The following is an 18,726-nucleotide window of genomic DNA, read 5'->3' as shown; positions in this document are numbered from 1 at the left end:
ACCACATTATCCATCCTTCCGCCTAGTAGCTTTTTTTCCAAGATTCATAATAACAATACGCATAATTATTATATTTAATTTATACAGAAACTGAGATATATGCATGTGAGTATTGTTTTTTTTCTAAACAGTTCACTTCTTGTAAGTAAAAAAAAAAAAAAAAAAAATACTCGAGCTGAGATCGAAACTAAAACCTAAAGACACTGAGCCAAGTACGATAATCATTAAGCAAGCTTGACACGTCTTTAAAAAGTGTTTACAAACCTACTTATTCTTGATATAAGGAATCTGCCATGCGGTTTCGCGAAATAGGTGACAAACAGATAAAAATTCGATACCCCCCCAAGTACCAATTTATCAAATTTGGCTCCTTAGCAGCCCTTTTTTTCGGATGAAAACCGATTAAAATGTTTTCCACATGTCTGAATACCATATATATCAAATTTTAAGTTTGTATTAAAAATTCGTGGAGTATATAGGTTGAGAAGTGTCCTCACACACACATTCTCATTTTTATAGATATATAGATATACACCGACTTCGAAATTCAGTGATGTCCTTTTCTTCTTCTTGCCCTTTCTTTGTCACAGAGGAGACCTTGCGAGTTCATCTCTGCTTTATCGTAATTTTCATGGCAAGTGCTCGACTGAGCTTCAATCTATGACCTCTCTCATCCAAAACATTCACAACAAACACTCATCCATCTACAACTACTGTTAACAATTTCCCCCCACTCTCTATCTGTGCTTAAATCTAAATGCAAATTCCATGAACAAAGATTCTTTCCTAGAATGCTTGCTTCTTTGCTTTCCAGCTGACTGCAATATGGTCGTTTTCAGGTCCAATATAAACAAGTTCTTATTGAGCCGTTCTCTTAAATAATCCAACTCTACTCAATTTCCACCACTATCGACTATTGCGCTGTTGTCTCACTGGCCACCTTACACGCCTTAACCTCTATCCTCGAGTGGCCTTCAGGTCTTTATTAGTGGTGACACCTTCGTAAAAAATGTATAAGTTCTTTAATCGGTATCATTTGGATTCTTCGGACTACTGTTCTCATCTTGATATCCATTTTCACAACGTTTCGGTTGATGTAACCTCCGACTTTCTTCAGATGTATCTTATCGAACTCAAGAATCTTTTTGTTGAACTCGGGAATCTGCACAGAATTTCGAACGGTGTTAGCATGCTCTCGTTCCGTCAACCACGACTGGGTTCATAAGTAATTAATTCGCAATTGTATTTTAGTATCGCACTGAAGATTGAACCTTTAACCTTCCGAAGAGTGTAACTTTACAACTTAATTTTACCAAGTACTTTATCAAGTAAACCATGAACCTTTGCGGGCAATTCTAGTATGGATTTTATGAATCTTGGAGTTTGTTTCTAAATGTGAAATCTTACTACTCATTATATATCATTAGTAGGGCTGTGACAAGAGAATATTCTTATCATTGTTTTAACTCCCGAGTATATATTTGACACAGTTAGACACAGTTAATCAATCGAAGACCACATTAGTGCACACTGCACATCACTCTATATAAAAGTGTATAAAATATTAACTGATATATATTCAAGAGTCAAAATAAGGAAAAGAATATTCTCTTGTCATAACCCTAATCACACACACACACACACACACACACACACACACACACACACACACACACACACACACACACACATATTATTTATCGTCTAAAAAAAATCAGAAATGTAATTACTTTAATTAGGTTGAAACTAACCCTCTTTTTTTCTTAAGGACTAATCTTTGATTAGTGGCCAAACTTTTTCGCCATAGGTTTATTTACACAAGCAAAATATTCCCCTCGCAGCAGGTCGGTCCGCGCCCTCACTGGGATGCAGACGTAGAAAACAAACCCCTTCTAATATCATCCTAAAGATGATCTGCTGCTTCCCCCCCCCCCCCGCCGGTCCTGGCCTTTGCCAAGAGTGAGATATCCCTCCCCCTCCCCGACTACACTTTATGCCGACATTTTTCACAGCGACTGAGAAGTGTTGAGGTGTGAGCGAATGTTATTATTATCGTTGTTGTTGTGTCCTCGCATTTCTATAAGAGGTTTTGTCCGTAAGGAGCACTTTACTTGGAAGTACACTTTTTCTATCTGTTACTATTAAGGGTGCTTGTTAAGATAGATTTGAGGGATCTCATTTTTTTTAATATGTCGTTTTGGGCAAAAACAATATTTTGTAATTAATTACCATGTTGAAAATAGTAGTATATCCCAAAATTACGAAAATATATCTAGTAGAAAGTTATTTATAGTCCAAAGTAATTCTTTACGGAAAATTGGGTAAAATTGCATTTTTCTTAGACATTATAAAGTAGTCAATGCAGAGTACGCACACAGGGGACATAACTCGAGAAGGAATATTTTAGATTATTTGTCCAATGTTCATAGCGTGCAATATTTGTTGTCTATTGCGATGGACATTTTTTTTTTTTTTTTTTTTTTGCTAAAAACACAATAGCAGTTGCTACTCGATCAATTTTCGTAATTTTTGGATATATTACTATTCTCGACATGGCAGTTAAGTACGTAATATTGTTTTTGTTTCACGGTTACGTTTGGAATCGCATTTTGATTTGTCTATTAGGCTTAATTACATTCACACACCGGTTCTCAACACAGATCACCGAAGTTAAGCAACGTTGAGCCTGGCCAGTACCAGATGGGTAACCATTTGGGAAGGCGAGACGCTGTATGTGCCGCGAGGTAAAATACCAAGTTGAGAAACTGGTCTATCCTTCTCTCGAGGGTAGATGGGCCTCTCTTAAGCCGTGGTAGGCACCCCATCTAATAGATGGGCCATCTATTGATTGCGTCACGATAAAAGTATCCTTGATCGCCCTGGAGAAGCATCTTCAGCTACTGACAAGATTTGAATTTTGCACTACAAACTCGCGCAGTGAGTTCAATCTCGGCTGCAGCCGCGCTGAATGGATGGATTAGGCTTAAAGCTTGAAATATGTATTTTCGTTGGTCTCTCAGACTTAGTTTTTTTTTTGTTTCCTGGGTCTATCACACTTAAGTTTGAACTAGAATTTTCTGTCACAATTTAGTTTCGAATAGCATTTTAGTTGGTTTGTCATACTTAAGTTTGAAATAGTCCTTTCCTCGGTCTCGCTTAAGTTTGGAAAACATTTTGGTCGATGTTTCAGGATTAAGTTTGAAATAGTATTTTTGTTTGTCGGTCACGCTCAAGTGCTAAATTACATTTTTGTAACGCTTAAGTTTGAAATAGCATTTTTTTACTCACTAAACACGCAGTTTAAAAAAGACGCATCTCGTTTCAGACATGTCGACGCATCTCCATGAAGAGGTTTGTTTGTGAGTCGTTTTGTCATAATTATGTTGGCAATAACGTTTCCGTTGGTCTGTCACGCTCAAGTGGAAATAGCATTTCGTCTGTTTTAAATAGAATTTCTGTTGTCAACGTTGAAGTTTAAAGTAGCAGGCTTTTTTGCTAAATGGGTTGAAAGAATGGACGTATCTTAAAGAAGACTCGTCTTTGTTTTTGTTTTTAAAAGTATTTTAATTAAAAAACAACTGATGATCTGGTGCGTTCGTTTCAACCGGATGTGGCACTTTTTGTCGTAGGTGATTTTTGTTTGTCGTATTTTATATTCAAATATTATCTTAGTCAAACCAACCCTTTTTAAAAATTATTTTCTTTGTATCGTAATCTATTCATACCTATCTTAATCTTATCAAATCAAGCTACACCAGTCTTTATTGATTCCAATTTATTTTATTTTAAGCTTATATGCTAATATCAAACGGGGTTGAATAGCCAAGCCTAGCGAACCAATAAGTAATTTAAAATCGATCATGCATTTCAGTATTAGGTCCTAAACTGTCAGCTAGCCTTCAACTTCGAAACATTACACCCTTCTGTCTGTTTTACAAGTATTTTAATGGTAGGTGCTCCGACAAACTACAAGCCCTTGTACTTCCCCTTAGACGTAAATACTCCCGATAAACCCGACAACAGCAAAATCCCACCCCTACACAATAGAGATCCCCAGATACCAGAAAGCTTCTTACTCTAATAGTTTTTTTTTTTATTTCCCCTAGGACTGCCAGATTTTGGAATTATTTTCCGGTTTCCTGCTTCCCCGACTGTGCTAACATGCAGAAATTCAAGTGTAATGTGAACGGACATCTTGTTGTTCAACTCCCTATATAGTATCCCTGCAAATTATGTCCTAGATAGTAGCCCCTATATTAAAGTGTCACTGTGCCTTGTTTGGGGTGAAAATGCAATAAATACTACTACTACTACTACTACTACTACTACTGTCACTCAGCTTCCAAGGAACACCACAGGCTGTCTTCAAGGAGAGATCTTTGATGACCTGTGTGAAAGTTCCTTGTGAGCCAATAATAGATAACCTCAACAGGGTGATATGCCGTAAATAATACAGACTAAACGCGCACACTTATCTATGAACTGCACACAAACACATGCAACCGCGCGCGCACACACACACACATCCGGTGTGGTCCCGGAGAGATAATTTGAATGTCTGCTAGACACCATCCTCTGGTATCTTCAGTCTCTCTGTAAAACTCTTTTACTGAAGTAGTTTGTCAGGACAACCTGACATGAGGATATTTCATCCGACAAGTAGACTTTGAACAAATATTCAAAATTTCGAAGCACAAATAAGATCCTTTCGATAATGGTTCCATACGAGGAATTGCGCACCTTATCCAAGTGACGCTACCTCAAGTAAGAGCATTTAGTTGGATAGTCCACTACACTGGATGAATTCTTGTCCTAGAATCCGGCGATAGCACGAAAGACCACAACAAAGGTCTACAGTATATACTATAATATAAATAAGTTGTTTTTGAAATTATTTTTCGATAGTCTGCCTTGATAGAGTTCAAAACCGGCTTCGAAATCTAGTAGGTGATTTACTTTTCTCTTCCATGCAGTCTCTTTCCTACAGAAGAGACGTTGTGAACCTGGCTCTGCTCTATCTTTATGTTTATGACAAGTGCCCGTCTGAGCTCCAATCTATGGTCTCTCTGCCAAACTTTTACAAAAAGACTCGGCTAGCTATAAACATTATTAATAATTACTCCCTCCCACTCTTTATCTGTGCCTAGATCTAAACGCAGATTCCACGAACAGCTTCTTTCCTAGAACTGCCCGCATGTGGAACACTGTTCCATAGGACTGCTTCCCAGCTGATTACAATATGGTAGTTTCAAGTTTAATGTAAACAAGTTCCTGTTGAACGTCCTCTTAAATAATCAAATTCTTCCCAACATACATCATGAACGATTATTACACTACCAGTTTACATTCATTAACCCTGCATCCCTGAGTGGCCTTCGAGCCTTGATAAATGGTGACTCTCTTGAAAACAAAAACAACAACAACAACAATGGTGAATCAGCATCCCATTCTGACAAGCTCATAAAAATGGCAGCTTTGGTTAAGGTGAACGTCCCTACTGACAGCGACCCTGAAGAAAGCGGATAGATAAAAAGTGACAAAGTATACGACATCTTCATTTACCTCGTCGGCATTCCCCAGTAGGGGCGCCCCAGGCGATTAGCACAGACTAACCCCTTCTCAAAGAGGAGGAAAAAGCATTGGAAGGTGGACCTCCTACGACAGATCAGGACCATACAACCTGACAGCAACAAATCCACTGTCGGACTGATTGTCGAGGACATACCTTCGGCTGTTACCAACACCTGCTCAAGTTATGTCAGGTAAGTATGTAGGTATTTACTTCTTTCCCACAGTAGGAAGATGTGACACAAGGTCGGAAGATGAGAAGAGTCGAGCCCGCATAACTAAAGGAGGGGCACTCTAGCCTTTTAAAAATTGCTTGGATAACCCCGTTGGCATTCCCCAGTAGGAGCAGTACAGGCAGTAAGCAATGAATTTACTCTACCTGAAAGACGAGAGGCAATGACCTGGGAGGGTGGATCTCCTTGGACTAACCAGAACCATACCTCAGCCGGACAGATGCAAGAATCATTCTTACTCAAAAATAGTTAAGACTTTATCAGATTGATTGTCGGGGACGTATCCTCGATTAGTATGAATATTAACCTATTCCGGCTGTGCTAGGTAAGTATGTATGATTTTAAGAGAAGCTGGAATCTAAAAAACATCATCATCATCCCAATTATGATATGGAACCAGCGGCCCCATGTAGAAGAATTTTTATAAAGTATGTGCAAAGTATTCCCGGAAAACCAAGTGCGAAAGAAATCCAAATAATTGTACTTAAGGGAACAGCCAGCATCCTTAGAAGAGCTCTCAGTTGGAGCATCTAAATAGCAGCCGATTGTTTTGATATTTGGAAGAATGCCCCGTCCTTATGCCAATAATAATAATAGCACAAAAAGAGAGAAAAGAAAAAAAAAAAAAAGAGAAGGAAATAAAAAAATTAAAACGCTAAAAATGAAAAAAAAAAAGAAAAAGAAATTAACGAAAATAGACACATCGGCAACTTTTTGTCGATTTGCAAATGTATACAATCCGAACAGACAGAAAAAGATTGTTTTTTTTTATTGCATCTCTCGCACGTCTAATTATCGTCATCATTACACACACACACACACACACACACACACACACACACACACACACACACACACACACACACACACACACACACACAAAATTTTAATATATAGTGAAAACCGAAGGCGCGATACCTATTTAAGGGCAACAAAATAAACAACAAAATTATCAACAACAAAATCATCATCATCATCATCATCATCATCATCATCATCATCATCATCATCATCATCATCATCATCATCATCATCATCATCATCATCATCATGATCATCATCATCATTCACGATGTATAATAATAATAATAATAATAATAATAATAATAATAATAATAATAATAATAACCCAGGAAAGCTTCGAAAAAATAGGAGAAATTGGAATCGGGGGATGGCTGAGAAGATACAACGAATAGCAAAAAATAGAAAAATGCTGAAATATTAAGGAAAACCCTTGAATGCAGAAACTGATGCACATGAGCAACAAACGCCATATAAAAATTGCAACAGAAGTAAAATAAAAAGATAAGGAAACACCACATGAAATCAAGAAAACTGAAAGCGTATAATTGTAAGCTACCATCTCCCTCCCCGAAAAAAAATGTTATGCTAGCATCTACTGCCACCACACCAAATAGTCGAGAAGGGTTGAGGAGGATGAAAAGAACGAGGAGAGAAAGTACTAGCCAGACCTCCACAGGTGAGTGCAAACAGGTCTGGCTTATTGTCACCCAAATTACAGTAACATCCAACGACCATTGCAAGCTAGAAATAAATCTCAAGCGGCTGTTGCGATGGTGTAAATTTATTTGGAAATGTTATCGAAAGAGGTGGAGAGTACTGGAATTCAGGGAGAGTCCAGGGAACACCACCGGTTGTTGTCGGTGAGCAATATCTGAAGATCACTTGTGTGAGAACTCCTAGCGAGTAAAATAATAATAATAATAATAATAATAATAATAATAATAATAATAATAATAAGCAATAGCAACACAAAAATAATTAGAAAAATACATAATGAACACCAAAACAATAATAACTGCAGCAAGAGGTACGGAAGAAACAAAAAAATAGAAAAAGAGACGAGGAATAAGAGGAAAGAAAAGTGAGAAGAGAAACAATTTCACGGACAATTCATAAGGATTACAAAAGATGAGACCAACGAAAACAATGTAAAATAGATACGAAAAGGAAACCTAAACAGGGAAACTGAATCCTTAATAAAAGCCGCATAAGATAACGCGATTAAAACTAACCAAATCAAAGCAAGTAGCGACTAGACATAAGAAAACAGCAAATGCAGACTCTGCGGACAAAGAGACGAAACAATCAACCACATAATAAGTGAAATCAGCAAACTAACCCCAAAAGAATATAAAAAAAGTACACTGGCAATTATGCAGACGATTGCATCTTGTTCACCCAGATAAATGGTACAAACACAAATTGGTAGCAGTACTGGAAAATGAATATCACAAGATCCCATGGGACATGGATATACAAACGGATAAACCCATCCAAAGAAAGAAGACCGTATATCATAATAGTTAATAAGAAGGAAAGGTCCTGCCACATTGTAGATTTTGCCGTTCAAGTAGACCACAGAGTGAGGAAAAAGGACACGGAGAAGTGGAACAAAGACACGAAACTGGCCAGAGAGTTCAGAGGGAGCTGGAAAATGAAGAAAGTAGGAGCGCTAGGCCTATACCGAAAAACTTTAAAAAAAGAGAATGGGAGAAATTGGAAAAAGGAAAACCCTTGTATGTGATAACTAACATACACAAATTACAGGCACAAATTGGACACACAGAAACGACAACAGATGTAAAAAGCAAAAGAATATATGGAATCAACGGTATAACTGCAAGATACTGCTTCCCCACCCTATTAAAAAAAAAAAAATAGTGCGTGTCATCATAAACTAGCACCACACCAAATAAATGAGGGCCAAGGATGATTGAAAGACAGAGGAGAGAAAGCACTAACCAGACCTCCCACTGGTTGAGTGCAAAGAGGACTGGGACCTTGAGAAGGCTTATTGCAACCCAAATTACAGTGAAGACTAATTTTCGCTGCCAACGAGAAATCAATGGTAAGCGACTGTTGCGATAAGACAAAGTTTTTTTTTTCAAAGGTTATCGAAAGAGGTGTAGAGTACTGGAGATCTGGGGAGACTTGTTGTCACACAGACTCCAGAGAAAATCACAAGTTGTTCTCAAATAGAAATCTTTTTTGATGCCTCGTGTGACTACTCCTAGTGAGTAAATAATAATAGATACATGTACTACGCAAAGTGGTCGTGGAATGTCAAGGAGAATGGAAACACCAAGCAGAAAGACGAGCACCACTGAAAACATTGTGGAGAATACTGGGATTTTAACGCCGAAACGTAGATTGATCCGCACAGGGCTATTTCTGATGTTTATATAATTTTATTTATAAAAGCACTACATATGCATTAAACATTTTTGAAAAAATATTCTTTGAATACATTTGCACTCATTTAATTATATATACAGGGTGAGCCAAAAGTATGTGGGCAGCATTTTGAATAGGTTTATGTATATACCCTAAAAAATTCCGAGTTTTTTAATTTCCGATTCCAATTCTAACCTTTTCTGATACTTTTACTGTCCACCTACTTTTGGCTCACCCTATATATATATATATATATATATATATATATATATATATATATATATATATATATATATATATATATATGCGTGTGTGTGTTTCTATATATATATACATATGCACACACACACACACACATACACACACACACACACACACACACACACACACACACATATATTGGGTGACGATTTGGGAATTCTAGGTGCTGTCTGTACTGCTGTATATGTTCTCCGCTTATCTCGGCATTGTTTCCAGTCGTCCTGGTCTTCTCCTTGCCACTGGATTCAAACAGTGCCGATTCAGGAGAGGTGTGGTTGGAGATTGCGCAACCCTTGCCTCACAATTACACGAGCTGTCCCTACAGGGAGTATCCTTTGTATTTTGAGACTGCACTGAACACACACGCACACACACACACACACACACACACACACACACACACACACACACACACACACACACACACACACACACACACACACACACACACATACTGCTATTATTATTATTAAAATTAAAAAAACAAAATAAACATAAATCAGTCCACAGTTATAGTTTTTTCTCTTTAATTTTAATAATAATTATAATAATATTTTTTTTAATTCGATCAATTCTAACTTTTTATTTCATTTTACGCACTTTCCCAACAGGCAAAAAAAAAAGATGTAATCGGCGTTTAATCCAAGAAAATATTAGTAAAAAAAAAAAAAAGACAAAAAATAGCAAGAAACAAGCGCACTATTCTAAAACAAACAGAAATGTTTTAAAAAAAAAGAAAAGAAAAAGAACGAATAAGTAAAACAAAAGTTTAAAACCGTTTAGCAAACAAAACATGTCTACTTTCTAATCAAGCATTCCAATACTCTAGTGAGTAAAATTTCCAAACTCATGATATCGATAGAGTCCAAATGACAAATTAATGTTTTTAAATATAACATAAAAATCTGAAGAGATATGGACACCGTTGTCAATTTCGATTTCTCTGCATACATTTATCATTACACGCACTAAGAGTTTTCACGCAGGTCATCATCAACGATTTCTCTGTCAACAACCTGTGGTGTTTGTTCCTTGGAGTACCTATTTACAATGCCTCCCCACGGGACAGAGTTAGACACCAGGGTCGTTTTTTTAACGTGGAGAAAAGGTACAAAAATAAAAAAAAATTGTCTCAGTCGTGAAGGACTGCTCACCCACCGAAAGAGAACAAGAAATGGAAGTGCACTGCAGCAGTGCAGCACTGCAGCAGTGCAGCACTGCAGCATCTGAAGAACAGATGCTACACTTTGATCTTGACCCGAAGGCCTTGGAGTGTAGGTGACAAGTCTTCTCTAGATTTCTAGTACTCTCCATATTATTCGATAACATTTGCAAATAAATTTGAGTTATCGCAACAGCCGTTTGCCATTAATTTCTCGTTGGCAACGACCATTAACCTTCATTGGAATTTAGGTAACAATAAGCCTCTCTAAGATTCCAGTCCTCTTCGCACTTATCCAGTGGAAGTCTGGTTAGTGCTCTTTTCTCCTCGGTTATTCCATCCTCCTTGATCCTTCATAACTGTTTTGTATGCACTCACTAGAAATTCTCACACAGATCATCATCAGTGATTGCTCACCGATAACAACAGGTTATTTTCCCTGGAGTCTGATTGACAGGTTTTCAGTGCTCTCAACTTCTTACGATAATCATTGCATTTGTCTTTGCGTTATCGCAACAGCCGTTTACCATATATTTTTCTTGTGTTCTTTCTATGCTTTTATTTATTTATTCATTATTATTATTATTATTATTATTATTATTATTATTATTATTATTATTATTATTATTATTATTCAGGAAGAGTTCTCACACAGTGCTGATAACCGGCGGTGATTCCTAGAATTTGAGTGACAATAAGTCCCCCCCAGATTTCAAGCACTCTTTACATTCCTAGGATTGCTCGCCTGAGGAACAACACTGTTCCGGTCGACTACAATATGGTTGCCGTAAGTCCAATGTAAACAAGTTTTTGCTGACTAGTCCCCTTAAATAATCCAAATTCTACCAAATCTACGTTATTGACGATTGCAACTCTACCACCTTACATTTATTAACCCTGATCCTCGAGTGGCGTTCGGACCTTGATAAGTGGTAATTTCCTTCTATTTTTTTCTTTCAATAGCCATTGCAAATGAATTCGCATCATCGCAACAGCTGCTTAACAGTAATTTTCCGCTAACCACGATTTTTACTACTACTACTACTACTACTACTACTACTACTACTACTACTACTACTACTACAACAGCAACTACAATAATAATAATAATAATAATAATAATAATAGTAATAATAATAATAATAATAATATAATCATCCCCCCCCACAAAAGAATGATGCCAAATAGCCGAGAAGGGTCAAGGATGATGGAAACACAGAGGAGAGAGTACTGACCAGACCTCCACTGGACAAGTGCGAAGAGAACTGGGACCTTGGCGAGGCTTTAGTGCCACTCAAATTTCAGTGGAAAACAATGGCCGCCGCTAGCAAGAAATCGATGGTGGCGGCTGTTGCGATAATGCAAATCTATTTGCAAATGTTATCAGAAGAGGTGGAGAGAGCACTGGAAAACTGAGGAGACTTGTTGTCACTCAGCTTCTAGAGAACACCACAGGCTATTTTCAAGGAGAGATCCTTTATGACCTATGTGAAAGCTCCGTGTGAGCCAATAATAATAATAATAATAATAATAATAATAATAATAATAATAATAATAAACAAACAAACAAACAAACAAACAATAAAAAAAAAACAACTATAATAATATATTATTTTTTTGCACCAATGTTAGGGTCAATAAGCATGTCTGTAAACTACATCAGAACAATACATTTAAATTTTCACTTGTATTCGATATTGGTCTTCGGCATTACATGACCCAAAATAGGTTGATGCGCCTTTGAATACACAAATCCGATTTAATCTATAAATTTCGTTTTTCTTTTCTTTTTTTTTTTTTCAATCAATTCGATCATCAACCTTCGAGAACAAACTCATATTTTGCACTGTTACACCAAAACTAATCCCCAAAAATATTTTCGGAAATTAAAACGTTTCAAATGTAATGTATTTTCCGAAACTGAGAAACACATCAAAAACCTAAAGTCACACGCCCCCCCCCCCCAGACTGGTATTACCCACCCTCCTTCCTCACACACACACACACACACACACACACACACACACACACACACACACACACACACACACACACACACAACATAAAGATAATTATTTTCCGTTTTCTTCTTACCTGTCGTGGCATTGGGTCCCGGGTCGTTACTTTTTACTTTCCTGCAAGCTTCAATCTCCATCACGTTCGTCTTGTCCCAAACTCCATCCCCAACTTCGTCTCTCCCGGGTGTCGTCGTGGTCGTTTCAAACGCAACCGGAATTTTCTGTTTCTCCTCCTTCTCTCGCTTTTTTCGCTCTTGTTCTTCCTCTTTCTTTCTTTTCTTCTCCTCCTCTTTCTTCTTCTTCTCTTCCTCTTTTTTTCGCTTCTTATCTTCTTTCTCCTCTTTCTCTTTTTTCTCTTTCTCCTCTTTCTCCTTTTTCAATTCCTCCGGACTCTTATCCGCAGGTTTCGCCTGACCCGGCGGGCACGCGTTCGAACCGGTCCCGCTACTGTCAAGATTGGCTTCCTTGGAGCGACTCAAGAAGCCGAACCTTTCGATCAGGGATTTCCGAACTCCAGATTCCGCCTGGGAATTCCTTTTGCTGTCTTTATTATCCGAGGCGGTTGAGTTGGCTGCGGGCGCAGCAGCGGACCCGGTTGTGGTTGCTTGCGCGGCAGCCGACGGTTGTGTAGTCGGCGTCGACGGTGGGGGCCGTGACGGTGGCGGCGGTCTGCTCGATACCACCGGTGGCGTAGGTCCTTGACTACTGTAATTAGCCGGTTTAGGAGCCCCTGTTAAGACTCCAATCCCACTCGTGCTTGATGGAGGGGAGCTCGGGGCCTTAGTATCTGACGCGTTGACAGCGGTGTCGGTGTTGTTATTACCGTTATTACGGTCGTTGTTTGCGGCGTTAACTTTATTCCCGACGGTTGTGGCCGGTTTAGGTGTAGATGTGGTCAGTGGTGCTGTTGGTGTTGTGTTACTCGCGCCAGCGGAACTACTGACCGGAGTTGTTCCTGGGGAAGTACTTGTTGCGTCAGTAGGGTTCAACGATGTTTTCGCGGGCTCCGAATGGACGTCACCGTTTGATGGAGTGGTCGCTGTTGTAGTATTCTTCATCCTAACTTTTTTTTTTTTTTTTGCTATTGTAGCGTATTTTTTTTGCAAACTATCCTGTTTACGTTTCTTTCTGTCTATGAAATGCTGACAGTATCATGACAACTCTAGAAAGAGAAGTCTTTTTCCTTTTTTTTTTTTTTTTTTAACAAAATTAAAAACGTTCGCTTTACAGCGTCGCAACGGCTGCCACCTCAGTTGAGCGAAAAAGCTAGTTTGCTTTGCGACGTCTGCAATAACGGGGAAAAAATTATATATGTATATATAGATATTCTTTTCTTCTTTTTTCCCCCCTTTAAAAACCTTCAGTTTTTGGTCCGTATCTGTTAAATTAAAGAAAATCCCTCCTCTGTGCCGGGATCCTTTCGTACACTTTGTTATTATTCTATGTTTGGCAGCGTGCTTTCGCAGACTTCACCCAACCTCTCTCCGTGCCTTTGTTACTCCCTCTTCGTTTCCTTTTCTCTTTCTTTCTCTCTCTCTTTATCTATTTCTGCGCTTCGCGGGATTCTGCTACCCGAAAAAATTCATAATATAAAAATGAGAAAAAAAGAACAAAAATAGATTTACTTTAACACCTCACCCAAACCCTCGGCTATTACCTTCACCTCCCTCCTTATCTTTCCTCTACTTTTTTCTCTACGTCGAAATCATCGTCCATACCCCTCCTTCAATCCCTTTAGAAGTTGGGATGTCTCTGTCCTCGCCACCCTCTCTCCTCGCGATATACTCTCCTCCTCTTCCTGTCCCTCTCTTCCTCCTATCCTCCTCCTTTTCCTCAGCCTATCACGTTTGGAAACTAGCATCTTTTCTCCAACGTCCCCTACTACTGTTCCTTTTCTTTCGTCTTCAATCATTTTTCTTTTCCGCGTTTATTAAGATATGTTTTCTCACGTTTTTCATTTTATTTTTGTATATTTTTTTCTCCATTCACCAAGTATTCTTTCCCTCTTGCTATAATTCGTTGATCTTTCACACTTTTCATCCACTTTTTTCTTTCTTTTCCCTTTATCACCTTTCTATTTTTTCTTCTTTATTAATTTCCTTTCTTTTTTTTCTTTATTAATTTTTCTTTCTTTTCGTTTTTATTACTTTTTTCTTTTCTTCTTTATTCATTTTTTCTTTTCTTCGTCCATTGTTCTTTCTTTTCTTCTTTATTAATTTTCCTTCTTTTCGTTTTTATTCATTTTTTTCTTTTCTTCGTCCATTGTTCTTTCTTTTCTTCTTTATTAATTTTCTTTCTTTTCGTTTTTATTCATTTTTTCTTTTCTTCGTCCATTGTTCTTTCTTTTTTTCTTTATTAATTTTCCTTCTTTTCGTTTTTATTCATTTTTCTTTTCTTCTTTATTCATTTTTGTTTTCTTCGTCCATTTTTCTTTCTTTTCTTCTTAATTATTTTTCTTTTTTTCTTTATTATTCTTTCTTCTTTATTAGATTTTCCCTTCTATTCTTCTTTATTAATTTTTTATTTTTTCTTCATTCGTTTTTTCTTTTTTTCTTTAATCATTTTTTCTTTTCTTCTTTGTCCACATTTCTTCTTCTTTACTATTTTTTCTATTTTCGTTATTACACGTTAATCTACAAAAATAATCGAAGAAAGCTGGAAATTTGTAGAAATTTGTTGTCACTCAGACTCCAAAAAATACCGCCTGTTTTCGCCAGAGAGCAATCACTTAAATGGTTTGTCTGAGAACTTCGAGCGAGTAAGAAATAATAATTATTCACAATGATCTTACAAATTGTTTCTGTGTTAGTATTTTTTTATTGAAAGAAACACCCCTTATATTATTTAATATATAAAGTTATCTTGTCGGATTTCCAAGTAACAATCTATCCGACATATCGATAGTGAATTATCATTAGCAAATTGGTTTTCATATTCCTTCTCCCATGTTCTTTGCAAGAAAATAATGTATTTTACTTTAGTTTCTTCACCCTTTTTTTCCTTTTGTTTTCATTCATTTTCTCTTCATTTTCTTCTTCATCTAATTTTCTTTCGTTCCTCCTCTTTTGTTGTTAATGATGTTTTATTTCTCTTTCATCATTCATGTTTTCCTTCCCTTTTTTTCTGCTACGCAAATATTTTTCATTCACACATATCTCTCGTTTCTTTCATTCTCCGGTTAATTCATTCTTTTTTTTTTTTTTTTTTTTACATTAATTCATTAATTTCCAATTAATAGTGACCTTTTAAACAATATGTGAGACCATTTGTCATAATGGTTAGTGTTCACTAATTGGTTGGTAGACTGGGGTTCAATCATCGCTCGAGCCATACCAAAGATTAAAAAAACAAAATAATAATTGATGCTTTCTTGCTAAACACTCCGTATTATCAGGCGAGGATCAAGCGTAAGTGGAGTAGTCCTGTGAAAGGAATGGTTCTCTCCCCTACATCTCGGTGTAGTAGCTAACGATAAGAGAGTCTTCGAGTATGGTCGACCATTTTACCTTTTTAAAGCAATATATTCCAATACTAAACCACATAGAAAACTGCATGAATATTAAAGTGAATTATTTTATGAATACGATATTGATCTTTATTAATTGGAGAGGAATTGAATGACTAGTTGAGATAACTTGAATTCCTGCCGGAGAGAACCTCAATACCTACCGACGAGAACTTGGATGCCTACTAGAGAAAACTTGAGTGTCTACTGGAGAGAACTTGAATGTCTACTGGAGAAAACGATATCTTATGCATACTACTTTTTAGTGGCTTTCAATTTCTCTGTATGGGGATTTGTCAGAGACCCTTAGATGAGGCTGCTTCCCATTTGAAGTAAACCCTGATCAAATATTTAAAAAGATGGCGTGCTGACTCCTCAAGCTAACCAGCACAGTTACCAGGTTGTAGACGGGAGTAACCTTTTCTATTAATATAGGGTAACTTTCGAGAACAAATAAGAAGGCGTTGACAATGAGGAACTCATAAGAATATGATATATACATTTTCGAAGTGATTTTACCTATAATAGCAACACTAAACTGGATACTCCACCAGACTAGATTAATTCTTGTCCTAGAAACTGGTAAGATTAAATACTGACAGTCCGGCACACAGGATAAAATTGCCCTTCAACCCGTTCATACATCAAACGGGAAGAGCTAAACAATGGTGTAAACCTTCCCAACACTGAAAGTGGCACTCCAGCTACGACAGAGGCTAATCAGAGTCAATCATCAGGTCTTCATAAGAAAGGTTTCGCTCTCACATCTCTAGCATATGCAGCAACCAAAAAGAGAAAAATAAAAAGGCTTACTGGCTCAGCACAAAAGAGTATAACTATTCAAAGTTTGAAAAGTGGAACAAAACATCAAATGGAATTTTGGAAGATCAAAGAACCAGTCCTCACCAAAGAGCAGAAGAGCACTTGAATACCCTAACCCTACTAGACACTATCCTCAAGTGTATAAGGTTTCTTTGTACAGGAGTTTGCCAGTAGAACATGACGTCAGGATTCTTCCGCCTACACGTAAATCCTGACTAAATATTCAAAAACAGTATTCGGAGTCCAAATAAGACCCCCAGCCATATGGCTACTCCATACTAGCTTATAAGAAGAATGGTTCACTTTTTCCAAGTGATGTTACCTATAATAGCAACACTAAACTGGATACTCCACCAGACTAGATTAATTCTTGTCCGAGAAACTGGTAAGAACAAGAAATAACAAGCGATCTGTTATTACTAGGGCTGTGACAACAGCATATTCTTGTCATTGTTTTGACTCTCGAGTGTGTATCCGTTGATATCTTATATGCTTTTATATAGAGTGGTGTGGTTCTCGGTTGATTTACTGTGTCTAATTGTGTCGGATATATACTCGAGAGTCTAAACTGATAAGAATATGCTGTTGTCATAGCCTTAGCTATTGCTCAGTTAAGCTGATTACTTGAGGAGAGGAAAATTAACGTTCTTTACTTCTTTATTAACTGAACGTTTGAGAGGTAAAGAAGAATTTAATGGAAGACTTCGAATTTCATACGGAGATCAAATGTTAGGCCACTGAAGTGTCTCCGTAATTTCATAGACTTTCATTTAACTAAAATAAAAAAAAAGGATAAAAATTGAGTCTGTCTGTCCGCCGGTTGTCCTGTCAATTTTTATGCTTTAAAAATTCCCTGTTATATTGTTAGTAGTAATGGGATGATTCTAATAGTTTTTCTGATTCCGATACAATTATCGATTATATTTATTATTTTTTATTATTAGTCCCAACAGTGCCAGATTTATAAAAAGAAAATGAAATAAAAAAAGACAATCAAAAGAATCGATTTTGGCATCAGAAAATAGGCACACATTTTTTCTGATTCCGATACCGATTCCCATACCCCAAAAAGTTCCGATTTTTCCGATTCCCTACAGGTGAGCACTTGAATGCCTACTACAAACGACTTGGATACTTACTAGAGAACACTTGAATGGCTACTGGAGAGAATTTGAATGTTACAGGGAGAGCATTTCGATGTCTACTGGATACCACTCTCCGGTGTCTTCATTTTCTCTGTACAAGGGTTTGTCAGATATCCTTGGAAGAGAACCATAACGTATGCTCACAAGGAAGTGGAAGCGAAAGTAACACTTCAAACGCACGTACGAGCTCCATCATCTTTCACACAGTTTCCTACACACTAACAAGAGGTCAGCGAACACTGCCTAATACTCACACACACATATTCACACTAACACATATATAGACATACATACACTTAGCCCTCGTATCTACTTATTCACTGAACAGTTTCTACCAAAATACAAGTTCATATAAAGTTACCCATTTGAACATTTCTTGAGTAAAAATGGTTTTATATTCATGTAAAATTATAATTATTATTCTAGCATGTCGGTCGGCGTTGGCCGGTCGTAAAATACGCTTAAATACGATTTTTTAATTTATGCAGATTTCGTCAATTCTTTATTGATTATTATATTGTACCCAATATATAGTAGTGATTTCAGAAGTTATTAAAAAATATGACTTTGTTGACATTAGCTAGAATCGAAACCAACATCTTTAGCTCTCTAGCGTTATTCGCTACCATCTGAGCAAAGTACGCATGCATATCAAAACTTTACAAATTAATCAACTCAGTATTTAGTGGAAACGAAATGTATCGATAAGAATTTGCTGTTGTCACATCCCTAGCAATTACCCAGTTAAGTTACTTGAGGAGAGGAAAATTAACGTTCTTTACTTCTTTATTAACTGAACGTTTGAGAGGTAAAG

General features: G+C 37.1%; 1 protein-coding gene across 1 annotated transcript in view; it reads right to left on the bottom strand.

The window, feature by feature from the left end:
- Window positions 1–16,953, bottom strand: part of LOC145248166 (proton channel OtopLc-like) — a 125,308-nt gene extending 108,355 nt beyond the window's left edge. Inside the window, exon 1 of the mRNA XM_080110005.1 lies at window positions 12,517–16,953. Within this exon, the coding sequence (XP_079966131.1) occupies window positions 12,517–13,498 (982 nt within the window). The 5' untranslated portion in view covers window positions 13,499–16,953. The remainder of the gene's footprint in view (window positions 1–12,516) is intronic.
- Window positions 16,954–18,726: the final 1,773 nt, after the last annotated feature.

This window comes from Euprymna scolopes, chromosome 26 (assembly GCF_053919585.1).
Source record: "Euprymna scolopes isolate OS-2025 chromosome 26, ASM5391958v1, whole genome shotgun sequence".
Lineage (NCBI taxonomy): Eukaryota > Metazoa > Mollusca > Cephalopoda > Sepiida > Sepiolidae > Euprymna > Euprymna scolopes.
This window is presented reverse-complemented; position numbering and strand designations above follow the sequence as displayed.